At 37.3% G+C, this 26485-nt stretch overlaps 3 protein-coding genes and 1 non-coding gene across 5 annotated transcripts in view; 3 read left to right on the forward strand and 1 right to left on the reverse strand.

The window, feature by feature from the left end:
• Window positions 1–13205, forward strand: part of Rsbn1l (round spermatid basic protein 1 like) — a 43688-nt gene extending 30483 nt beyond the window's left edge. Inside the window, exons 4-8 of the mRNA XM_048339877.1 lie at window positions 1831–1968; window positions 5172–5314; window positions 6777–6944; window positions 9923–10031; window positions 10133–13205. Of these exons, the coding sequence (XP_048195834.1) occupies window positions 1831–1968; window positions 5172–5314; window positions 6777–6944; window positions 9923–10031; window positions 10133–10768 (1194 nt within the window). The 3' untranslated portion in view covers window positions 10769–13205. The remainder of the gene's footprint in view (window positions 1–1830; window positions 1969–5171; window positions 5315–6776; window positions 6945–9922; window positions 10032–10132) is intronic.
• On the forward strand, window positions 3375–3481 carry LOC125347499. The gene has a single exon (XR_007210250.1). It is a non-coding gene; the product is annotated as a U6 spliceosomal RNA (small nuclear RNA).
• A 6081-nt stretch (window positions 13206–19286) lies between the features above and the next one.
• Window positions 19287–23064, reverse strand: Tmem60 (transmembrane protein 60). 2 transcript variants are annotated; one of them, XM_048339889.1, is made up of 3 exons: window positions 22862–23064; window positions 21710–21946; window positions 19287–19981 (listed from the first exon to the last, which is right to left on the reverse strand). In XM_048339889.1, the coding sequence occupies exon 3, from the start codon at window positions 19929–19931 to the stop codon at window positions 19530–19532; it is 402 nt and encodes a 133-aa protein (XP_048195846.1). In that variant the 5' UTR covers window positions 19932–19981; window positions 21710–21946; window positions 22862–23064; the 3' UTR covers window positions 19287–19529. The 2 variants fall into 2 exon arrangements, with proteins under 2 accessions (XP_048195846.1, XP_048195845.1); XM_048339888.1 differs by lacking the exon at window positions 21710–21946 and having other exon boundaries at window positions 22862–23062.
• A 429-nt stretch (window positions 23065–23493) lies between these two features.
• Window positions 23494–26485, forward strand: part of Phtf2 (putative homeodomain transcription factor 2) — a 103968-nt gene continuing 100976 nt past the window's right edge. The window contains exon 1 of the mRNA XM_048339881.1: window positions 23494–23587. The gene's annotated coding sequence lies outside the window, so the exon portion shown is untranslated. The remainder of the gene's footprint in view (window positions 23588–26485) is intronic.

Consider the following 26485-nt stretch of genomic DNA (forward strand, 5'->3'; position numbering starts at 1 on the left):
TGAATTGTCAAATAAAGTGTTATCTGACAATTACAGATCTATCGTTTTAGTTAGGGCAGCTTCTGTTTTGGGCTAAGAAGAATAAACTTAACATTTGTTGAATTTTTGTGGGAGCATTCACTAGGCCAGGCCAAATTGCTTGATATGGCATATAAGAATACCTTTGTACCAAGCTTTCATTTTGATCAGTTGTGCCTGCCACAAACTGACCACACACACACACACACACACACACACACACACACACACACACACTGAAAAAGGACTTTTCTGTCTTATTATTGTATTAATTGTTAAGTGAAAATTATTCTTATTTTGAGTGAAGTTATATGGATTTTTCTACATAAAATCTTAGATATCACCTTAGCAGCTTAAGAATTTACCAGATGTGATGAGGAATTAGCTCCCCCTTGTGGCACATTCCTTATGTCAGTTTTTTTTCATTGCTTTAGTAAGCATAGTGATCAGCAGGCTTCATTTTTTAGATGAAAAGGGACTACTCTCCCCCCCCCCATTCACATGAAAACCCATGGAAATTGAACCAACAGCTTGTTACTTTTTTTTCTGTTTACTTTACACTGATGATGATACAAGCTAAAGTATATCTGTCATATATTTATGATGAATCACTGTTCTGAGGATATAAACCTGTTATGTAACTTGGGATCTAGAGGAATCGGTTTTGGTTCTGTTTGTGAATTTGTGATGGTTAGTGACAATTAAGTTAGAAATTCTGGAAACAAAAACTCATTAAGGAATTGGTATGTTATACTGGTTTGTCAATTATAGAAATATTTTCTAATATCAAACAAATGGTTTTAGTCTAATAAAATTTTATTGTCATGTTTCTGGGCTTACTTTGTCATGCATTGTTATAATACTAGCTATGATTGTGAGGATTTTATGTGCTTACAATGTCACTAAAGCTTGACCATACAGGTTTTTCTGGGATACCTAGCTTTTAGTTTTAAACCTGGGTAGTCCTGGCCAAACAAGTTGATTGTTACTAGGCTTAATTTGGAGAAAAATATGGTTATGATTTTGTAAAGTTTATAAAAAGGAGCTTCAAATAAGAACATTTTTTATTTTTTAACAAGTATAAAAACAGATTTGTGAGGATTTAAATAAAATGCTTGTGAAAATTCAGATGTCAGTGAATATGGAAGTCTAGGCTGATTTATTTGGGCTCTTTTAGTGCCATTTATTTGCTAGTACTATGGCAGATGAATTTATATAGTTACGTTTTCTTCAGTGAAATGGAGGGAAAGCATTCCAGTTAAGGAAAACAGAGCTCACAGAACTTCGGTATTTTTGAAAGTCACATACCTGGAAGATAAGTGAATTTGGGACCTAGGATTTCTGATTTCAGTTTCTAGCTGGTTTTTAGCCACAGTTTGCCAGCCAGCTTCCAATTAATATATTGAAATCTAGAAAGAGCTTTTCTAGTGACCCTTTGGACCTACAAACCACTGGTATTGTTTAATATTTTTCAGGAGGTGATTTGAAAATTATAATAAAACTATGAAATACCACTCCTGAAAAGTATAAGTATATGTACTTGTAAATATAATTTCACTTGGCATTATAGATGTAATAATGAAGTCTAGGATTATAAGAACATAGTTGTTTGGAATTCTTTATTTGAACATAAGAATACTTAGAAGCAAAGTAAAGTAGCTCTATTGTGTGCATTTTAAAAATGCCTTGACAATAATAAAGTATTTTTGGGCTTGATACACATTCCAGTGTTTTGATCCAGTGTGTCATATTGTTATACAATGAAGGAACCATTATGTATGTGTAACTTATAATTAAATTCGTATTCTTCAGGTAAAAAGAACCTATTCTCATGGTACTTACAGAGCTGGGCCAATGCGACAAATAAGTTTGGTGGGAGCAGTTGATGAAGAAGTGGGAGATTACTTCCCTGAGTTCCTTGACATGTTGGAAGATTCACCATTTTTAAAAGTAAGAAAACAATCTAAATTTGGATGCTATTTTCAGGCTATAAGTCATACAAATGAAAGGCTATTTCAGAATTTAAAAAATTAACTTTATTTAAATTGGAAAGAAGAAAATGAAGTGATGGGGAACAGTAGTCCTGGGTAGTGTGAACTTGTGACTTCTCAAGTCTTAATTGTAATCGTAACTCTTAAGTGGTAAGCCAGAAAAATAGCATTTACCTATTGCTACTACTTGAGGAAATAAAATTCCATGTTATCTGGTCCTTATACATACCAAAGGATTTTAGAATTACAGGAAGGGTGCCTACTAAATTACAATGTTTATGACAAAGGAATAGTAGGAAGGCATTGTGAAAAATTGACCCGAGGAATTATAATTTGTATTTTTATTTTGGCTAGGCCTTGCTAGGTAGGCAAGTCATTTCAACGTACAGTCCTCAGTTTCTTCATCTATAAAATAAGACTTTCAGCCAATGTAACCTAATGACCTTTAAAATTCCTTAAGTATTTTCTGCCCACATTTTTTATTAAAAATAGCCTCTACATTCTGGGAAATATTTCTTTTTTTGTGTGCCAGCCCTAGGACTTCAACTCAGGGCCTAGGCTCTATCCCTTGGTTTTTTTTTTTTGTTTTTTTTTTTCTCAAGGCTGGCACTTTATCACTTGAACCACAGCTCTAGTTCTGGCTCTTTGGTAGTTACTAGAGATAAGAGTCTCTCTTCTTGGATGGTTTTGAATTGTGCTCTTCAGATCTCCGCCTCCTGAGTAGCTAGGTGTTAGAACCACAGGCATCTGGAAAAATTTTCTTACAGTGAATAAGAGAATAAGTAATTAATGGTAGTTACTGGATAGTTATGCTAATAGTTTAATCAGTAATTCAAACTATGTACCATGCTGAAATGTGGGATCCAAGTATACACTCAGAATGTAAATCAAATTATTTCTAGTCCCACATAATGTTACACACTTCTATTGTTTTGTAAGCTTGATTTTACACTCTCTCTATTTCTATATCTTATGAATTTTTTTCTTTCAATCTGTTCCATTTTTATTTCTTTTACTTTTTCTTTTCTTCCTTTCTTTTTTTTTTTTTTTCAGGCCTGGGGCTTGAACTCAGGGCCTGGGCCTTGTCCCTGAGCTTCCTTTGCTCAAGGTAGCACTCTACCACTTGAGCCATAGCCCCACATCCAGCTTTTACTGAGTATGTGGTACTGAGGAATTGAACTGAGGGCTTCATGCATGCTAGGCAAGCACTCTACCACTAAGCCACATTCCCAGCCCTCTTTTACTTTTTCATTATTAAAAAAAAATTATGTTCCTTCTTTTATTTCCTTTAGTCATATCATGGAAATTGGTTGCATTTATTATTTAATGGTGTTTTAAAAATATGTAATAATACTCAAATAGTTTGTGCTCGATTTGGTAGCACATATACTAAAATTGGAACGATACAGAGAAGATTAGCATGGCCCCTGCGCAAGGATGACACGCAAATTTGTGAAGTGTTCCATATTTTTATGAAACTGTAACCTCTGTACATCAGTTTGACAATAAAAATTTTAAAAAATACTCAAATAGTTCCTTCAAATTTAATTTCCAAAGAAGATGCACTGAAAGGAATCTTTATGAAGACATTTATTAATGTAACATGACTTTCAATAAGGGATCTAGAGTAATTTTCTTTTCCTTTTCGGTTTTTATCTTTCTTTCTTTTTCTTTTGTCAGTCATGGGGCTTGAACTCTGGGTCTGGGCGCTGTGCCTGAGCTCTTCAGCTCAAGGCTAGTGCTATACCACTTGAGCCGCAGCACCACTACCAGTTTTCTGGTGGCTAATTTTAGATAAGAGTCTCATAGACTTTTCTGCCTGGGCTGGCTTAGTGTGTATTTTTTGTTGTTTTTGTTTAGATTTTTTTGTTTTTGTTTTTTGGTCAGTCATGAGGCTTGAACTCAGGGCTTCGGCACTATCTCTGAGCTCTTTTTGCACAAGGCTAGCACTCAGCCACTTTGAGCCACAGCACCATACACGCACACACACGTATGTGTGTACGTGTGTGTGCGTGTATTTTTTGTTTAGATTTTTTTTTTGGCTGGGCTGGCTTTGAACCGTGATCCTCAGATCTCAGCCTCCTTAGTAGCTAGGATTACAGGCGTGAGCCATTTGCACCTGGCTTCTTTGTTTTTGTTTTCTTTTTTTAAATTTCCATTCTGCACAGAAATGGAGGGATAGAGGGTGTACAAATGTAGCAGTGGTACTCACTAGCCACTGTGTTGAAAATGAACTATACAACTGGTGGGTGGGAATGGGAGGGAACAACTGGGAGAGAGCAAGGGAAGGAATGACATTGTCCAAAAAGAAATGTACTCTTTACCTGACTTATGCAACTGTAACCTCTCTGTACATTACCTTTATAATAGCAATAAAACATTTTAAAAATGATGAAAAGTCATTTCCATTCTGTGGACAATGTTGCTCAATTGTATGACTGTGGCCCACCCTTCCCTTACAATATTTTGGTCTCTGATTTAGGCCAACAAGCTCACCAAGAAACTAATAAACAGAAATTTTAATTTAATTTTGATTGTTCCTTTTCATTTTGTATTTACTTTTTTTTTTTGGCCAGTCCTGGGCCTTGGACTCAGGGCCTGAGCACTGTCCCTGGCTTCTTTTTGCTCAAGGCTAGCACTCTGCCACTTGAGCCATAGCGCCACTTCTGGCCGTTTTCTACATATGTGGTGCTGGGGAATAGAACCCAGGGCTTCATGTATAGGAGACAAGCACTCTTGCCAGTAGGCCATATTCCCAGCCCTGTATTTACTTTTCACTAATTAAAAAAGTTATAGTTTTTAAAACTCAAGTGTATTGTTTGCTTTTGCAGACTGTAATAGAATGCTCTTGCTTATCTTGCTTAAAATCATATGATCCATAGGTATGGGAGAACAATGAATAACATGATGAATAGCGTGCATGATACCTGTGGCAGAGTGAGGTAGTGAAATATTACTATCCATTCTAGAAATTCTGTTTGTATGTTTGAAATAGATTTTTTTAAGCTAAGTGTATGAATGTGGGAATACATTCAATATAGTATGTATTTCAAATATTTAAGCTGTTTATGAATATGTGTTTGCGTGGGAAGCAAGTCTTTATTGTATATTCATATATATTTTTTAAAATAATTTATTCCTATACAATTATCTGTCTTCTAGTGTACATTACCATGGGGGACACTTTCTAGTCTAAAGCTAGAGAATCGCAAAGATAGTGATGATGGTCCCATCATGTGGGTACGTCCAGGAGAACAAATGATCCCTGTGGCTGATATGCCAAAGTCACCCTTCAAAAGGAAAAGGTTTGTTGGCTTTTTTCTTTTGCCTTAGAAAGGCTATGTGTTGGGGTATGTGTGCATTAGTTGGAAAGCTGGAAGTTTAGAAATAACTGGAATGTAAATTTTAAAATAAATGATATAATTTTTGTAAAAACAGCCAGATGTAGGCAAATAAATTATAATTAAAAGTGGAAAAATGTCTTACAGAGAGATAATATTTAGAAGAAATTTAACAAGTATTGTCAGGACCAGTATTAACTAAATCCTCTTATGGGAGGTATAAAATAATAGAAAAACAAATGGAAAACCATATTATTTTCTAGATTGGATAAGAACGAGAGCCCTTTAAATTTTTTTTTTCCACTTCAATTGGACCAGCCTGCTACCTGACATGTGATAAATATTTTTAAAATTCATAAGAAGAGACAGGAAAAGAAAAGTAAGGGGGAACTTGTTACTAGATTTGAAAATTGTTAGCAAAATTAAATTGATCATTAGAGCAGGATAGAATTATGAAATAATTGTAATATTTTGAGAACATAATTTCTGAGACAGGTGGAGAAAGGAAGCCCCTGTTGTGCTAGAAATAAATGAGACATTAAATATAGCAGATAAACAAAAAAAAATCAGCATTAAGTTTTTAAGCCTAGAACTCCTCTTTGTAAGCTGGTGGAAATAATAGCTTTTTGCTTTAGATACCTAATGGCTTGATGAGTTACAGTATGCCAACTTTTCTTTCTCACACCTAAGTTGTTGTTAAGTAAGTAGGGGTTATTTGAACCTATGTGCCAGGATATTGAGACAGTTTGATAATGAAGATAGCTAGAGTAATACTTACTGTCTACTGAGCAGGTACTGATCCCTAGACAAGGGGATGATTTGAATCCTAGGCAAGACAAAGTGGGATGGTACAAGGTTTCATATTGCTACTCAGTGGCCAACAATTTAAACCTTATGAATTGTTTATTTCTTGAATTTAACATTTAATATTTTTAAAACCACAATTGACTGCAAATAACTGAATCAGAAGGAAGTGAAAGCACTGTAAAGAGGACCTAGTGTGTAGGGAAATTGGGGTAGACTACATCATTTGTTATTTTTCTTATTCAAGTAAATTCATCTGTACAGCTGCCATTGTGAAGTGTATATTAGGAAAAATAGGGCTTTGTATGCATATTTTGGGTTTTGCTTATTGGTGTGTGTGTGTGTGTGTGATGGTACTGGGGCTTGAATTCTGTGTGTGTGTGTGTGTGTGTGTGTGTGTGTGTGTGTGTGATGGTACTGGGGCTTGAATTCAGGGCTTGGGAATTTTTGTGCTCAAGTATAGCACTCTACCATTTGACCCAACTCCACTTCTATGGTTTGTTGATTTTTAAAACTTGATTTGAGATAGGTGGTGTAAAGTTTCTTTTTCTCTGAATTATATGCTTATTGAATGTTTGATGGCAAGTAAGTCTCAATATAAATGTAAATCTCTTGAAAACAGAACTACCAATGAAATAAAAAACCTTCAGTATCTACCTCGAACCAGTGAGCCTCGGGAGATGCTCTTTGAAGACAGAACAAGAGCCCATGCAGATCATATAGGACAAGGTTTTGAACGACAGACTACAGCTGCTGTTGGTGTGCTGAAGGCTGTGCACTGTGGAGACTGGTATATGTAACTACTATTCGATTGGAAGGCTTTCTTGGCTTGTAAAGTTTTTCCAAATGATTTCTCCATACTTTGGAGGAATAAAAACCCTTAATTTTTCATCATAATATGAATAGCTTGTTACACTAAAGAAGATTTTAAATTATTAGAATCTTTTAATCATTTGGATTGTGTGAAATAATTTTTTTATTATAATTGACTAGAGGGAGGATAATTGCTTTTAAGACAACTAAGTTTACTTGAACCTTGCTATATGCTCATTTATAAATATTGTCCCACTGAAGTTTCTTAACTATTTTTTTCTTACTACTTTTGGTAATATTTATTACAAAGGAACTGAGCTCAAGGCTGTGAAATAACTTTATGGCTTTAGATCTGACTAGTCTTGTGTTTTCTTTTTACTTTTCTGTTCTCTTTGTAGATTTAGTATCTGGTTGTTTCTGATCTGTCTATCTATCTACCTACCTACCTGTTATCTATCTATCTGGAAATATATGTGGGGGGGTAGATAGATAGATAACATATATGTGCATATTTATTTTTCTTAAGTAGTTTATTCAAAGGGGTTTCAATTCTAGAAGTCAGGTTATGAATACAGTTCATCTTGATCAATGTTACCCCTTCTGAAATATTTGTGTTTCTCCTTGGTAATCTTTCTGATGTTACTATAGGATCTCTTGCTTTCTTATGATTTGATTTTTTTGAGTTTGTGCCTTTCCTTGGTAATCTTTCTGATGTTACTATAGGATCTCTTGCTTTTTTTCTTTTTTTTTTTTGCTTAAGGCTAACACTCTGCCACTTGAGCCACTGCGCCACTTCTGACCTTTTTGTATATATGTGGTGTTGAGGAATCGAACCCAGGGTTTCATGTATATGAGGCAAGCACTCTTGCCACTAGGGACTTATTACCAGCCCTCTCTTGCTTTCTTATAATTTGATTTTTTTGAGTTGGCGTGATATATATGTGTATGTATGTATGTATACACACATGGTATATATACACACACACATATTCTTTCTTGTTTTTAGCCTATTTGTAGGCTTATATTATTGTTCTATGAAGGTACTTGCTTTTTAAAAAATTTGTTAGCATTTACCTTTTAGTTGGATTATTTATGCCATTTATATTTAATATAACAGTTAATTTGGACTTACCATCTTTTTTATTCATTTTCATCTCGTACTCTCCAGTCCTTTTATACCTTCTTGACATTTTCAGAATTCCAATGTAGCTATGTTGTTTTCTTAATTGTTATAGCTTTGTTTTTATTTCATTGTTCTAAACTTAGCAGTCTACCTCCAAATATATTTTTTAATGTTATGTGTAAGTATCCTCAATAGTATATTTTCATTTCTTTCCTCTTCCTCTTATTTCTGGTAAGCCGATTGTAGTTACATATTTTACTTTAAATATTCTGTAAACCAGAGAGCAAGGGAAGGAGTGATATTGTACAAAAATAAATGTACTATTTATCAGACTTACGTAACTGTAACACCTCTCTGCATCACCTTTATAATAACAATAAACAATTTCAAAACTATGCTGTAAACTCTATAGTTAGTTAAATACTTTTACTTTAAAGAATTATTTTCTAAAGGAATTTTTAAAATGAGAAAATATCTTTTATATTTACTGTGCTGTGTGCTTTATAATCCTTTACATAGATCTAAGTTTTCATCTAAATATCATCTTGCCTAGCCTAAAGACTTCCTTTAACATTCTTTGCTACACTGGTCTTCTGACTTCTTTTCAGCTCATTTGAACAACAACTACTACTACTACTATTATTATTACCCAGTCTTGGGGCTTAAACTCAGGGCCTGAGCACTCACCTTAGCTTCTTTTTGCTCTAGGCTAGCACTCTACCACTTGAGCCGCAGCAACACTTTGGATTTTTCTATATATGTGGTACTGAGGAATGGAACCCAAGGCTTCATGTATATGAGGCAAACACTCTGCCACTAGGCCATATCCCAGCCCCTGAATTATTATTTAATATTTTCTTCTTAGACTGGATTTTACTATGTAGTTCAGGCTGTCCTTGAACTCACTATAGAATCCAAGCTGGCCTTAAATTTGTTTTCCTTCCACCTCAGCTTTCTGAGTACTGAGGATAAAGTGTATGCTGCCATACCTGTCTGAAACTGTTTTTACTTTGCATTTTGGAGGATAATTTTTGCTAGATATAGAACTATGGAGTGTTTTTGTTTTAATATTTTAAAGATTCTCTTTTGATTTGCATTGTCTTTGTTGAGAAGTCTGCAATTTAGTCAGATTATTCTTTCCCTTCTAATGTAATTTCTAGACTTGATCACTAGTCGTTAGAAATTTAGTTATGATTTGCTTCATGTGACCTTTATACATTTACATTGCCTAGAATTTCACTTCAAAATTGATTGTTGAGCATCATATGTAAAAATATATTTGTACATTCCTAATTAAAAGAAGAATTTGGGATTTCTTTTTTTTTTAATTTTATTTAAAAACAGTGAAAATGCCAGTGAACAGTTAGTACTTTTCTAATGAACATCTTAAAAATTTTCAGCATTATTATAATTATTTTTGTCAGTTGTGGGGCTTGAACTCAGGGCCTGGGCACTGTCCCTGAGCTCTTTTGCTCAAGGTTGGAGCTCTACCACTTTGAGCCACAGTGCCACTTCTGGTTTTCTGGTACTTAATTGGAGGTAAGAGTCTCATGTATTTTCCCGCCCTGGCTGGCTTTGAACCACAATCCTCAGATGTCATCTTCCTGAGTATCTAGGAATACAGGCACCCAGTCTATTAAGTATAATTAAAACCAGTTAATACAAATTAATAAGTAATAAAATATTAAAAGCCATTTTTATGTGTCAGTGAAATTATACATATATTTTTATATTAGGAAGTCATTCTCTTTTCACTCATAAACTGTTTTTGGTTTGCATTTATTAGAATGAAATATTAATGGTGCATCCTTTTATTATCTTATATTTTTTAGGCCTGATCAACCCCGAATAACCAAAGATGTGATATGCTTTCATGCTGAAGATTTCTTAGAAGTAGTTCAACGAATGCAATTAGATTTACACGAACCTCCACTATCTCAGGTATATTTTAAATAATTTTTAGTTAGTATTATATTTATTATAATTAATATTAGTTTAGATTTTATTATGGAAAAACTTATATCCGTTATTTCTTCTTTTAGTGTGTCCAGTGGGTTGATGATGCAAAACTTAATCAACTGAGGAGAGAAGGCATTCGCTATGCCAGGATTCAACTGTATGATAATGATATTTATTTTATTCCAAGGAATGTTGTTCATCAGTTCAAGACTGTATCAGCTGTATGCAGTTTAGCTTGGCATGTTCGGCTCAAATTATATCACTCTGAGGAGGATACTTCTCAGAATACAGCCACTCATGAAACAAGCATATCACCAGAGCCCACATCATCAGTTCATGGACCTCACACTGACAAAATGATTTGTGCTGTAAGCAAAACTGCATTGGATTCTGTTCTTTCAGACAAAGTTCATTCTAAATATGATTTACAGCATCTTAAAGACGAACCTGTTGCATCTGTAAGAATCAAGGAAGAAGCCGTGAATGTTTCTATTTCTGAAAAGACTAGAGCACTGAATAATATGGATGGCAAGAATGTTAAGGCAAAATTGGATCATGTTCAATTTACGGAATTTAAGATAGACTTGGATTCTAAATTTGAAAATAGCAAAGAATTAAAGGAAGAATTGTGTCCTAGAAGTCTTACAAGTCTAGCTGACACAAGGCAACAGAGTTCTATACACTCAAATCAAGATAGAAAAGATGACATTTTGTACTAAATTTTGTATATAGCATTAATTTTTTAAATAATGTAATAAAGATATGAAATCTGGAAGCAAGCTCAGGACTTGCTCTTGAGTCTGTTACAAAATATAGTTTATGTAGCTTTGTAACATTCCTCAGTGCCTGTCCCTAACTGTGAAGTATCAAGCACTTAAGGCCAGATGCACTGTAACATTGCAGGTTTAAACATAAAGGAGTCTTTAAAAAAATCATTTGAGTTGGAATTATAGATTTTAGAATAGAGTTGACATTAATATACACACATGCACGTGTGTGCGCATGTGCACACACACAAATTTTGTAATATGAGCCAGAATTCTTTTTTGAAAGCTTTGCCATAAAGCTTATTTATACCAATTTTTGTTTTTCATTTAAAATGTGTTAGCACTGTAGTGTAAATAGCTTTTTAAAAATCTTTTTAGTATAATTTATATGGAAATGTGAGCCACTTGATAAAGGTTCATAATAATATGGTTTTTGTTGGGTCTGCAAAGACAAACTGACAATTCACCTGAATTATGTTTGATATGCTTCTCTTTGCTGATATATACACATATATGTATATATATACACACATATACATATATGTGTATATATACATATGAACAGAGAGAGCATGGTAATGGAGTATAAATGTATGTATTCAAATCTAGTAAATATTTAAATTCCCCACACTGTGCAAGTATTTTAAGAAAACAAGATTCATTTATGAAAGAATATATGTGTGTTTATGTATGAGAATGTATATATGTATATCATATTTTGCACAATTTCTTAAGTTACCTTGTAAGATGAAACTTATGTGAAACTTCTTAGCCCTATTTCCTAAAACACATTTAGAAATATTTATATTCAACATTAAGAAAGCAGTTAAGTAATAGAAATAGTTTTAGAAAGTTGAGGAGAAACAGGTATGCTAATGATATCTAATTCTTCTAACTAATAAAGTGATGTGGCCAGATTACTTAGCTAACATACCTTTTCTTTGTTGTGTATGGAATAAAAAATTAAGAGAATTTTCTAATAAGCACCTGTGCTATACTTAGTGGTAGTAAGTAAAAACATCTTTAATCACAGAAAGTTTAATGTGAGCAAGTAAAACTCTTAACATTTTTCTTTCAGGAGAGAAATATGACAATAACAAAATTGAAAAATAAGGGCAATGACTCAACTGCCATATTCAGAGTTAACTAACAAAAACTGTTTCCATCTCTTTCTCAGGATCCCCTCCCTGCCCTAACAAGGCAAACCACTCCTTTTCTAAAGAAGTTCTAGAAAGTAAATTGTGGTAGGAAACAGGATTATCAGTGCCTAACTAAACATATGTAAAACAAATCTCTTCAATGTGGACTTCATCATGATTTCAGATTGTTTCCATTTCTGTAATGAAAAGCCAAACTGTCTTTTGTTATTCATGGATGTAAGGAATCCTACTCATTGCAACTCTATTTTGTTTGTTCTTGTATTATTTGGTTGACTCTCAGTTGGTGTTTTTTTTTACTGCTTTTGTGGAGGCTGTTATTTTAGTTTCAGTGGTTTCTGGCCTGTCCTCATTTGTGCTGCCAATCAAAATTCCTATTTGTAATTAGGTCATTTTAGAAAAAAGCATTTGAACAGAAAAATAAAACTCAACTACAACAATGGTATTAGTTCTGGCTGCCAGAGAGGAAATTTGACAGTATATAGGAAATCAGTGTGCGACGGGAAGTTTCATGGGGTAGGGAAGGTATAAATCATGATACTGTAAATAGGATTTGTTTTTATACATCACTATCCTTTTTCTGACCTATTTATTCTTCTGTTTTAAACTGAATTTCAGGATTTGCACCTACTTTCTTAGAAGATACAAGTTCTTAAGCTAGTATTCAAAAGCAGAAAAAGATGTCATTATGCTTTCTTTTTTTTTTTTTTAAATTGAAGGTGATACATTAGCAAGGTATATTTCCAGGTTTCCAGTAGCATTAACATAGATACTGTAAGAAAATACCTTTAAGGTATCACTACAAAGTTGTGAGCCTTAACTTTTTAACTTAAAGCAAAGCATGTCTAAAACATAATGGTTAAAAATTATAGTTGTTGCTTTCAGGCATAGTTTATTAATTTACCCATAATTTGAAATTTTAACTGCTTTGTAAAATGCATACTTCTTTGTGGAGTTGAAGTATACATACACAAATAGGCTCAAGATTCCAAGAGAAAGCCTTGTTATCGCCTTGAATAATACTATGTTTCTTATCTTACGGGTTATACTTTCAAAGTCCTCTTGAGATGCTGAGAACTTGTTGACTACTTTTGTTACACACATAAAAATTTCTATTTTCATACTGCATTATATTAGTGGTTTCCAGTTAGTACATTCCAGTTCTGAATACAGGTTTTTGCTTTTATTTCCAATAACTTGGACCAGAACAATAAAGCACGTATGATATCATTTCGATGTGGTTATATGCTCTATAAAATAATTATGTAAATTATTAAATGGATATACAGACATTTACATAAAAGTCTCAGTGCTGTCAGCTATAGTGCTTTCTTTTTCCTAATTTTTTGTTTATATCTTTTAACTAAGTAATATATACCATACTCAGGTTAGCTTCTTCGCTAGAAAAGGAATTAAACATTTTTTTTATATTTAGTTGCAAATTAACAAAAGCCATATATTCACTATCTTCCTTGCCTCAAGACTGTTGACCTTAAATAAAGATTAGGTTGATCTAGCACAACAGTGTGTGTATGTGTATGTGTGTATGTTTGTGTGTGCAAATTTGTGGGAAAAGTTTGTTTCTGTAAATGGAGGGTGTCCTTGAGGGTAACAAAGATTTCTTTTCTCAGTTTAAGTCCTTAAAGTATTTAGTGTTCCTGAGAGTAAAACAGTTTCTCCAGAATACTTATGGCAGGTAATATTTTTGTAAATAATGAACTAGCACTGTTTTGGTAATCTGCCTTCAGTTTTTTCCTTTGAGAGTTTTTGTTATATAAAGTAAATATCTCACAATTCATTTTACATTTAGCAAAGGTACAAGATTTGTTTTTATAGTGTGAAGGGTATTTTCCTTGTCTTCTACCTTCTAATAAATACTAAAATTGGTAACCACAATCCTTTTCTACCTTTGTTTTGTAATTATTTTCTTCAATTTGACATTTTGTTTTAATTTCAGAATCTTTAAAAGCTCTTTTCTTTAACAAGACAGTAAAGTACTGAAAGTAATTACATTCTGCGAAGCTCTTTCTTCCTAACTACTAATACTAAATATTTGACTCATACTAACAGAAAAGAAAAATATTGTGGGTTACCTTATTAAGGTCTTTACTTAGGTATAGGTAATGGGAATGACATAGTTAATTACCTCCCTGTTAACCCTAAATTTAACTATTTATTTTAGGCTATTGAAAAGTGACATGAGTTTAAGATCTTCAGCGAATAGATCAATTTCTCCCACTTGATTATACTATATAAGGAAAATATCACTTGTTTTAGAATGAATTGCTTATTTCATGAGCTATGTTTGGTATATTTGGCACTGATAGGATACTTCCAATAGACAATTTCCGATGACAATTCAGAGAGCTGTTAAGTCTTTTTTTTTTTTTTGTCTTCTGTCCTATATTACAGAGTGCAAAAACAGAGCTGTCTTTTCTTGTAAAAGAGTAAATTAACATGAAATTAAAAGTGAAATGTACTTTGTGTTTGGTCTGTCCTGGGACTCAGGGCTAGCATTCTACCACTTGAGCCACAACTCCAGTTCCAGCTTTTACTGGAGATTAAAGTCGCATAGTCTTTCCTGCCTGAGCTGTATTTGACCTTCTATCCTCAGATCTCAGGGTCATGAGTAGCTAGGATTATAGTTATGAGCCACCAGTGCCGACATGAAATGTACTTCTTGTATGACTTTTGGGGAGTGTGTGGGGGAAAGTACTGTGATCTGCCCACCAACAACTGCATTGACAAATATGAGATCCCTGTAGTTCTATACATTCTGAAACTTAGAATTAAACATTCATAATTTTAAAATACTAATTATGCTCTCCTATAAAATTCACTGATGTTGTACTACTTAAGAATACCTCGTATACATGAAGCTCTGGGTTCAAGTCCCCAGCACCACATATATAGAAAACGGCCAGAAGTGGCGCTGTGGCTCAAGTGGCAGAGTGCTAGCGTTGAGCAAAAAGAAGCCAGGGACAGTGCTCAGGCCCTGAGTCAAGGCCCAGGACTGGCAACAACAACAACAACAAAAAGAATACCAAGAAACAAGCTCAGCTAGGCGCTGGTGGTTCACATCAGTAATCCTAGCTACTTTGAAGGCTTAGATCTGAAGATCACAGTTCAAAGCCAACCTGAGCAGAAAATTCATGAGACTCTTATCTCCAGTTAACCACAAGAAGCTGTAAGTGGAACTGTGACTCAAGTGGTAAACCACTAGTCTTAAGCATAAAAGCTCAGGGACAGCGCCTAGGCCAAAAGTTCAAGCCGTAGGACCAGTCAAAACAAACAAACACAGAAATAATATGATCACAGGAAGTCTGTGTGAAAGTAAAGTAAGTAAAATTTATTTGGCCAGTTTGATTCCTCTTCTGCAGAATTTTTTTTTCTTAAATTTTAACTGAGCCTTACTGTTATGTAAAATAACTCCCTTTTCATCTTTAAAATAACAACAGATGGCTGGGCCAGTGGATCAGACCTATAATCCTAGTTACTCAGGAGGCTGAGATCTGAGGATCCCACTACCCCCCTTTGTTTTAGTTGGTCATGGGGCTTGAATTTAGGGCTTAGCCTTTTCACTCAAGGCTAGTGTTCTACCACAAAGGGGAACCAAAAGGGCCATAGCAACACTTCTGTTTTTCTGGTGGCTAATTGGAGATAAGAGTCTCAAGGAAGTACTTCCCTGCATGGGTTGGCTTTGAACTGTGATCCTCAGATCTCAGCCTTCTGAGTAGCTAGGATTACAGGGGAGCTATAGGCCCCTGGCTCAACTAGCTTTTCTAAAGTTATTAAAAGTAGATAAAGTGTATAAAAAGAATATAAAGTAGATGATTAAAATGACAAATATACTTTAAATGCTGTTACAGTACCTCTTAGTATAAGGTAGAATTTATTTCTAAGTCTTCATTTCTACGTCTAGTTATAAAAGTCATTCTATTTAAGTTTATGTGGTTCTCCCTACTAATATTAGAAACGTTAAATAAAATCAGTATACTTGTATAACCTTGAGCACTGTGCGTAATCTGTATTTCTTAACAGTAAACAGGAGGATAATACTTATTCTGTTACTTGGTGGGAAAATTAAATGACAATATGCTGAATTTTACTTAGAACATGGCTTGGCTTATACGTACTAAATGTTAGCTTCTGCTTCTGGAATTAAAACAAAATAGAAGAGCTGTGTGGACTTGTCGACATCAGTCATTTCACACTTTCCTTATTTTTGTTGTCTCCTTCATGGGTTCCTCTTAATATTTATTTATTTATCTATTTATCTATCTATCTATCTATCTATCTATCTATCTATTTATTTATTGCCAGTCCTGGGGCTTGCGACTCAGGGGCTGAGCACTGTCCCTGGCTTCCTTTTGCTCAAGGTTAGCACTCTACCTCTTGAGCCACAGTGCCACTTCGGGCTTTTTCTGTTTATGTGGTGTTGAGGAATCGAACCCAGGGCTTCGTGCATGGTAGGCCAGCACTCTACTGCTAAGTCACATTACTAGCCTCTCAAGTTTTGAGCAGAAGACAGGCATATGGGAAGAAAAAGTTTAATGAAGGGGCAGGACAGTCGCTCAGACCTGTAATCCCAGCTACTCGGGAGGTAGAAATTGGGAAGAACATGGTTTGAGACCAGCCTAGACAAAAATAAGACTCCATTTCAAAAAGCTAGGAATGGTGGAATATGCCTGTAATCTTAGCTACACAGGTTGCACAAGTAAAAGGCCTTCAAAGCAGACTGACCAGGGCAAGAATGTGAGACCCTATTTAAAAAAAAAAAAAGTAAAAGCAATAAAAAGGCTGGAGACATGACTTAATTGGTAGATTGCCTGCTTGGCAGGTATGAATTACCACCAAAGAAAGTTTCATGACAGTCAAGACAAGGTATAGTGGATGCATGTGGACACTTAAAAAACAACAAAATAAAGCTCTTTTCACTATTTTGCTCAGGGTTGATAAAAATCACATCATATCCTGCCTATTCTTGATAACAGCGAATTACAAACTTTTGAGTGTAGTCTATAGGTAGTGAACTCTCGTGCAGAGTGGTTGACTTATTAAAGTGTAAGGTGTTCCCTAAGAAAAACTATTAGCATGTGATAAAAAGAGCCCTCTGTCAAAACTTTTCATTTTCACTCTCCCCTTTACTAGGAAACCTATTTTGTAGATAGTGTTCAGAGTCAAACTCTTCTGTTTATCCTAGACTTTGGGCTAATTCCATTGGATTTACCTGGGCTTTAGTTTCTTCATTATTATGGTGAGTAGGTATTTCCCTCCAGAGCTACAACATCACGTATTTCCTGTAATAAGGACACCAGTAATATTTTGCACTTACTCTGAAAACATGACCAGCATTAAAGGAAACTCCTTTGGCAGTCTGTGGTTGTTTCCTAACATAAAACTGAAAAGGTCCCTAATATTTTCCTTGGTATAAAGGTGCTTTTCTTGAAGACTCAGGTGCTTACTGTATGTGTCCTGTGGTTTCCTTATCTTTATTACTTTTGCTGTCTAGTCAACAATGGTTTACTTAAATTGCTAGCTTTCTGTCCTAGATTGAGAATGAATAGACCCCCTGCTCATAGGCTATATGTTGTCTGTCCACAGGCTACAACATGTTGCCTACTGTCACTTTTTTTATACTCTATGAGGCATACAATTATGCCCTGTAACCAGAAAAAAATGCTTCTTCCTGTTATAGCACCATGTATAGTCCTTTTCACTGGAGAGTTTATAGTAAGGTAATAAGCGTATGAATGGTGTGTGTGTGTGTGTGTGTGTGTGTGTGTGTGTGTGTGTGTGTGTGCATGCCAGTTCTGGGTCTTGAACTCAGGGCCTGGGTGTAGCCTTTTTCACTTGAGCCACAGCTCCTCTCCTAGCTTTTTTTTGCTAGTTAATTGGAGATAAGATTTTCATGGGTTTTGCTGCCCAGGTTGGCTTTAAATTTGACCCTCAGATCTCAGTTTCCTGAGTAGCTAGGATTACAGTTATGAGCCACTGGTGCCCAGCTGCATGAATACTTTTACCTGAACTAAAAATTAATTTGAGCTACTGAGATTCCAGAGACTTGACTAGTTTGGTTCTCAATTGAATTAGGTATATTTGACCAGTCCTGGAATATTCAGTTCCATGTATTAAATACCCTTCTTGATCTCATGCTTACTCAATACTGTATCATAAATTCTAAGGTATTTATAATTGGTTTTTATTTAGAGTTAGATTGTTTTGTGTAGTTTCAAAAGCTTAATTAGATTTTAAGATGTCTTAATTTTTGGTGGTATGCCTGAAACTTAATGTTACTGGTCTTTAGAAGGGAGAACTGAAAAATGCTGTTAATTTGTATTAACCAAAAATTACGATCTTGTGTTCTGTGTTTTGGAGAGAGAATATCTTGCTTTGTAGCCCAGACTGGCTTTGAGCTCCTGATCCTCTGTTTCCACCTCCTAGTGCTGTGATTATAAGTGTGTACCACTATACCCAACATGTGTTCAGTGTGTTAGATCTTTTCTAAGAGAACAAAATGCTACTTCAGATTTCTCAGAGCTATAAATGTGGGCTAATAGGACAAGAGAGTCATACTACTTTTAGAGTTATGAAATGTTTCAGCCTTTATAGAATTTTTATTAAGTACTTCCATCTCTGCTTCATTTGAATTACTTACGTGCCCTGTCAAGGTAATCCTATAATTTCTCAAACCAAGATACTTTTAAGAGTGAATGGAGCATTAACTCCTAGAGACCTCAGGACAATAGGCATTAAATCAGGAACAAACTGAGAGATGCTTTTTTTTTTTTTTTGGCTAGTCCTGGGGCTTGGATTCAGGGCCTGTGCACTGTCCCTGGCTTCTTTTTGCTCAAGGCTAGCACTCTGTCACTTGAGCCACAGCACCACTTCTGGCCATTTTCTGTTTATGTGGTGCTGGGGAATTGAACTCAGGGCCTCATTGTATACAAGGCAAGCACTCTTGCCACTAGGCCATATCCCCAGCCCCTCTGATGGAACAAAATGGAACATACTGAATAGAGGATCCCCCTAACTTTCGAAATGGGCAAATTTAGGCTCTGACATGGAGGTGGCAAAAGTGAATTTAATCTAGTTGAAAAATCTGCCAAGTCTTCTGGTTCATTGTGACTATGAACAAGAAGTTGTGTAGCTAATTACTTTAATAACTTATTTTCTTCCTAATTTAGAAGCATAGACATTTACCAGATTATACCAGAGCCATGACATATTAAACTTTTATCCAAGTATGTAGATTAAGGTTTTGTACTTACTTACTTTTAGGTAATAACAGATAATTCAAGAGTCATAAAAAGTGAAGTCAAAACAAACTTTATTTACATAGGGGTAATTAGTACATCAATTACTCATATATTGAAAATAATTCAGTTTTGGGTTGAGTAGGAGTCCATGACACATGAATCCTGTTTTATGAAAGTAGGAAACTATATTAGGTATTTTCCCTCAGTTCTCTCATTCTCTTGAGGCTTGCAGAGATTCAGAACACTTTAATTATAGCTTTTGAACAGCAACAGAAATGAGATGATGTACTTCAGAAGTCAGTCTCTCACAAAAAAGACATTATATCCAAGTTCTGTTAAGGCCCCTGCCAGTAGAGCCCATAAAGGAATGAAGACATAGGACACATTCATGGTAGTAAATTGTTCCAGTTTAGCACAGAGTGCCAGGCAGAAAGCTAATTTAAGTAACATTGCAATGAGGTACCAGGCTTTTTTTTTAATATTGTGTGATCCATGACGAGGGTCAAAACCAGACTTACATCGCCCAGCCATTTTCACAATCAGCATGACAAGAAGGATAGTATCAAATATCCATACTGGAATAAATATGAGGAACCAGTTCCAAGGTGCCTTCTCATCCAGTTTCAACACCAACATGATCAAGAAGAGTAATGTGAAAAGCCAGGTGAGTAGTACTCTCTGAGCCAAGGACATTCTCATTTAAACAGTTTAAAGAGGCTGCTTCAGGGTCGAAAAACTGAAAAAATACCCTAAGAGAAGGAAAAAAGTCAAGATTGTTTTGATACTTTCATTTCTAGTGAACCAAGTTGTCTGTTTTCTACTCACAGACTTCCTAAGTTTTAAAACATACTACCATTCACAATATGTCCATCATTGCTTACAACCCATGACTAAAGTACAATAAAATTTCTAATATTCACTGAGTATGAGTTCTATTCAAAATGTCTTCAGAACAGCATGTCACTTAATTCTAGGCTATTGAAATAAACTGTACCTTAGGGATGTTCTTAACCTCCTGGTACACTTACAAAGCTAGAGTTTTAATTCAATGTTAGGGTGCTAAAATGAAGCATTTGAAATCAGAGTGGTGAAAAGGAGGTGGTACTAAGCCAAAAAGGGAGAGGTTTTTAAGAAATGGTAGAGTAAAATTTGTGAGATCAGGCTGCAAAGAGGTCATTTGAAAAAAGGTATTGGTAATTCTGAGTTTCATATAATCTTTGGATCTTTAATCCTAGCAGGAAGATGGCTGAGATCTGAAGGATCATGGCTGGAGACTAGTCCAGGAAAAAAAATCCAAGAGATTCCACCTCCAAAATAACCAATAAAAGCTCAGGCTGGAGATCTGAGGATTGCAGTTACAAACCAGCCCAAGTTGTAAAGTCCACAGATGCTTATCCCCAATTATCCACAAAAAAAGCCACAAGTAGAGCTGTGGCTAAAGAGGTAAAGAACTGGCCTTGAGGAAAAAGCTCAAGAACATCACCCAGGCCCTGAGATCAAGCTCTAGGGCCAGCATAAAAAACAAAACCAAACAACAACAGGGAAAAAATCCCTAGGCTCGTGGCATGGCTCAAGTGTTATACAGTAGAGCAACCAAGTCAAGACAACAGCAGCAACAACAACAAAAAATAAAGAAAAAAATGAAAGCCCACTGAACTTCAAATATCTTACCATTATTTGATGTTAAATTATTATTAGGAGTCCCCCCACCCTTTTTTTTTTAAATCACTACTCTGTCACAGCAACTTTTTTTTTCTTCTGCATAAAAACTGTGGATTACTATTGTTCCATGATATTTCCTACTGCATGAAAGGTCTGTTTTTGCTGGAGTTTTAATTTCTTCAATACTAAAACCATTTATTCTTAAAAACTTGAATATTTGAGTGGGAATGTGTTTACTAATAAGCTTGGCTTAGATACAAGCATTTATCACATTTAGTCTTCACATATAGGTTTGCAGTATGTTTCTCCACATAAGTGTTGTTTGTTTTTAATATCAGCTTGGTGGCCACATGGAATAATGGTAAATAGACTCGAACATGAGAAGCCAGACTGCATTCAGTTGATTAAAGAGTTAAGAGAATGTAAAGATATGGAAATAGCTCATGAGATTAAGAAGGGACAAGGAGAAATTCCCAAGAAGGGGAAATGTAAGTATTAAAATGCTGGAGGAATATGAAACTGTAACCCCTCTGTACATCACTTTGACAATAATTATTTAAAAAAACAAAAAAAATAAAATGCTGGAGGAAATAAACCACAAATATGAAAGGCTGCAAATGAGAAAGTAGACTTGATGGGGAGACAAGATCAGACGGTGGTGGGGCATATATAGTACGAAAAAAAAGCACAGGTGATAAAGCAGTTGTAAAAACTTAGGGGAGAAAACAAGGAAAAAATTGAAGAAACTGGCTAGATGGAACACATGCTTTAGTGTGGTTACTTATTTTTGAGACCTACTATATGTTCTGTAACACCTGTACTTAGCAGGGTGATGATCATGGTACTCTTGTACACACATTGCTGTATCTCAAGTGATGTATGAGTATTCTCTTTCCCCATACCCTGCACTTTCAACTTGTGTACTTAATTGGCAAATGCTTTATACTGCAGTGTTTTTGCTCCCAGGAAGGCATTTTCCATTATATGCCTCCTTTCCTTGCCAGAGGCTGCCAGATAATGGTGAGACCAAATTTGGAAGGAAAGGCTGAGACCTGTGGGTTGAATGACTATGTATTTCATTCTGTAAATTAAGTTTGTTCAGTCCCCAGTCTCCAAACTTCTTTCCATTTTTGTGAGCCTTTAGGAATAGGTTTATGAGGATACACGTGTTTAAATCTAACTTTTTCATCTGCTAGTGGACACAAGCTTCATTTTTCCCCCTACGAAAAGAGTAATAGCTGCTATTGGAGGAGTAATTGCATTCACCACAGGTGAATGGAGGGCTGGAGGGGATAGATGGAAATAAAGCAAATAATCTTACTTCGATTTACAGGCTTTACTTTATAATGTGAGGTGCAACAAAGTTCACTTTCACGCAAACAATGGACGCGCCATTTAAATGATGCTTGAAAGATTGTGTATGATGAGCTACAACTAAGCAAATCTATTTGCTTCAGACTGCTTCCTTTCCCAAACTAAAATATGCCCATCAAATTCATCCCCCTTAGACTGCCATTTTTGTTACCTAGAAGATAGTTTGGGTCCTGATTATTGTTAAAATCTTCACTCGTCACCCACGTGTAAATCTAAAGGGCCTAACCCCCTCACCTGTATCCTTGTGTCAAATGTTGCTTCAGTGCTGCAAATGCCTTGGCCATCCTTCAAAGGAACAGCTTACAACTTACCTGATTTGGGGGCCAATTTGCATCTGGAACTTCAGGACGTTGCTAACTACCCAGGTCTGCAAAGGCCCAAGGTCGGCTCGAGGCGTAGAATATGGACTTTTTCCTCCCCCACCCTCCAATCTGGCCTGTGTTAAATTTTACAATTTAACACGATTTTGTAATGATGCAACCCGAAGCCCCATGGCCAAGCCAAGGCGTGTGCGTTTAGGGCTCGCAGTGTGATGGAGTGAGGGTCAGCCTCACAGCTCACCCAGACAACGGAAGGCCGAGTTTTCCACTCACCGAGCAGTACGGCTTGCGGTACAGCAGCGGGGGCCGTGGAGGTCAGGAAATTCGCCAGTTTGGATCTTTATCCTCTTCCACAGTTCCCCCCCCATTAAATCCAGACCCTGTCACATGATAATTACGAAGACTCAGTTCTGTCCCTTCAAAACGCAGCGGTAGAGGTTCTCCGGGTTCTAGCTCTTGGCCGCGCCCACATCCGGGGCTGGTTCCCACCGCTCCTAGAGCTATCTTAATTGGCAAGTTGAACGCCAATCTGGGTTCAGAGGCCCTCCTCACACGCGTTCATTGGACCATCTAGCTGTCAGTGTAAACCCTCCGACCTTTCCTGGCTTGAGAATAGGACAAAAAGGCGGCTTGGGAAGAGCTCAGTGGACCCGCCTCTTATTCCTACGGGTTAGAATAAAAGTCAATCGTAGCGTGGCCTGGAGTATCTGTAGCCCCATTGGACTCCAAGGTGCCAATCCGATTATCCAGGGCTAGGCTCCGCCTCCCCAGGACGCCCGGCTCCTCCTCGGGCCCGCCCCGCCTACTGGCTTCAGCACAAAATCCTACGGAGAGTGGGCGGGGCGACGCTCTGAGGCCGCACTACGCTCGGAGCCGCGCGCTTGCCCGCCGGCATCCTTGTTGGGAGCTCTCGGGCTGCGGCCGCTGCAGGGCTCTCGCCTCGCTGTCTTCCGCGCGCACCCCAAGCCGCCTCCTAGTGGCGCGGCGCCCGCTCCAACGGTAAGCGCTGCCGGGTCTCCACGCTTGGGCGGGCTGTGTGGCGGTCCTCTGCGTCTGACATGAGTCCGGAGGATGGATCTGGTCTGGGGACTGGAGCGGCCGGACGGGATGGAGGTGGGGGCTCCCGGGCCAGCGCGTCGCTCTCCGGCGCGGGGGACTTCCACGGCTGCCCTCGACACCTGCGGGCCTCCCGGGCTCACCTGCGGCCCCCTTCCATCCTACGGTTTTAAGGGTGAAGGGGGGGTGGGCAGGGGGCGAGGCTCGGCTTTGCTGCGGAGCCCGCGCAGTCCTCCAGGCTGGATGTGACGGGGGCCCGAAGCCCTTTGCCGCCGCCCGCACGGTGCCTCCGCGCTCGCCCCTCCGCTCCCTGTCCAGTGCCCCCTCCACGTCCTCCCCGCGGCGCGGGGCCGGGGGCTGGGGGGTCGGGGTGTCCTGGGAGGGTGTGCTGAGGGGGCAGCGGGCGGCCCCGTGCGGGTGGGCGGGGGAGGTCCCCTGGCGGTGGGCGCAGTGGGCTCGGAGGCGGGGTCGGCGGGGCGCGCGGGGCTGGGCACTGCGGGGGACGGAGCGTGGGGTCGAGTTTCTCCCCTCCGCCGCCGAGCCGAGGCGGGTCCATTCTCCTTCACCCAGGCCAGCCCGCCCGCTGCGGAGGCGTGGGTGCCGAGGTTCTGTGCACCGGCCTTCAGAGATTTTGTTTTGTTCTGTTTTATTTTTTTCATTTTATGTCTGGAAACAATACCGGGATCCATCAGCACGCTTCACCTTTACTTATTCTGAACTGCCTGTGTGGACAGCCAGCGTTCTGGCATTGTTCCTCTGAGTCATGGCTTTCCAACTCAGTACCTCCTTGTAGAACTTCAGCGAAATCATGCTGCTGTTACCCATTTTATTTTTAGCTTGGCAAAACCAAGGAACAGTTCTGTATGAACCTATACTAACCAGGGAAGTGGAATGTGTATACTTGGCAGACCAGCTGATCTTGGAGTTCTTGGGGAAGTGTATTGGATTTGTCATTTTCATTGTTAATGTTGCTTATTTTGAGATTATTTTATGATTTTGTAGCTTTTAAAAAATATTTCACTGAATATTTCTGAACGTTTCTTGCGGTTTTTTCACCCTCCCTCCTTCTGAGTCTATGACTACAGACTTAGTATTTGGGTTTAAGTATTTTTTGGGTAAAATCTGTGTCTTTTGTTGTTGTATATGAGATTTCACCAATATTGGAAGGGGAATCTTAAAAATGGGGACTATGCACTTTTAGCCTAGAGAGCCTTAAAATGGCATAATTTGACTTGGATTTAGAGTAAAGGCTGCTAACTAAGAACAAGGGAATGGCTGTGCCTTGTCAGTTGTAGTGGCTCAGCCTCCAGATTCCAGAGGAAAAGAATCTGAAGGTCAGGGAAAAATGAGCTATGTCTGGGACTAGAAGAAAGGTGGTTCCAGGAAAAGTTTTCCCCCTCTGGAAGTAGCCTACCTCCCACACAGGGTTAGTTGTCTGCATGCATCAGATAATAATAGCTTAAGTATTAGGCGGAGAATGGCTGGGTTCTAATTTTCACTACTTTCCGGATGGTCATGAAATAGTGCTGAGCAAATCAAAGTGTAGTAGACAGTGGGGGCACTCTTGCATAGTAACCGAGAACAAACTTTTTTTTTTTTTCTTTTTGTCGGTCTTGAGTCTTGAACTCAGGGCTTGGGTGCTGTCCCTGAGTTTTTCTGCTTATGGTGAGCGCATTACCACTTTGAGCCACTTCCAGTTTTCTGGTGGCTAATTGGAGATAAGAGTCTCATGGCTTGGGCTGGCTTTTAACTGCTATCCTCAGATGTCAGCTTCCTGAGTAGCTAGGATTACAGGTGTGAGCCACCCCACCGGTGCCTGTCCTAAAGCAAACTTTTTCAAGCCCAAACTGGTACTGGCTAGTTGACCCTAATAAATAGTTTTTAAGCCATGAAACGTTTTGGCTAGGCTATTTAATGCACAATTTGAAGGGATATGTACAGCTTCATTAGACTGAGCCAAAGAGAATTTATGGTGGTGTGTTGAAAAATGACAATGAGAAATTTGTTGGACTGTTATTTAATTGTTATAATCCTAGGAAGTAAGTATAGTAGTTACTGCCTTTATTTTTTAGATTAGTCAATGTTTAACTCATTGGCAAGATTCCAATGCTCATCAGTCAGTAGATTCACTTCTAAATGTCATCCAAAGACTTCATTTAAAATCCTCATGCTTTACCTCTGCAGTAAAATTGGTTTCTAAGAGACTTAATAAGGAGATAATGTTAATAATGATGTTAATAATGTTGATAATAGTTAATGGGTGCATTTGGCAAAACTGTCTTTGGGATGAGGTGAGTTCATCTGGGAGAGTGTTGGCAGTGTTAGAGGGCAAGGAATCAGGAATGGCCTGGGAAGCACCATGGCAAAACTGCATACTTCTGACACACACAGACACAGTTGATGGGGTTAAGACCCTTTAAATTTCCATATGGGGCAAGTGAAGATTTCAACAATGTGTAAGGAATCGTATGAACAAAGCTATCTTCCAAGTACCAGAAATCACAAGTGGAAAGTATTTAAGCAACTTTTTAAGAGAGTGGTTTGGAGGTTCAGGGAGTAGCTATCATTATGGAGGCTTAAAGACAGTTTTCATAAATAGGGGAAAAGGTCTTCCCACACAGAACAGAAGAAGGCATTATCAGAACAGGAACATAAATTGTTGAGATAATGGTTACTAATTGTGGCTTTATATAAAAAGTATTTGTGAAGACCAGGTTGAATGGTTTATAATTGTATATAAACATAGCAGGGAAAAGTAAGTTCTAACCAGTTTTGATAGCTGGAGATTACATAATTAAATACTAAACTTATAGAGACCGTTTTCCCATTGTTAAATTTTTA

This window comes from Perognathus longimembris, chromosome 2 (genome assembly GCF_023159225.1).
Source record: "Perognathus longimembris pacificus isolate PPM17 chromosome 2, ASM2315922v1, whole genome shotgun sequence".
Taxonomy (NCBI): Eukaryota; Metazoa; Chordata; class Mammalia; order Rodentia; family Heteromyidae; genus Perognathus; species Perognathus longimembris.

Bases quoted from the DNA above. Each gene is read 5' to 3' on its own strand.
- Tmem60 (XM_048339889.1), bottom strand. From the start codon at position 19,931: ATGAGAATGTCCTTGGCTCAGAGAGTACTACTCACCTGGCTTTTCACA.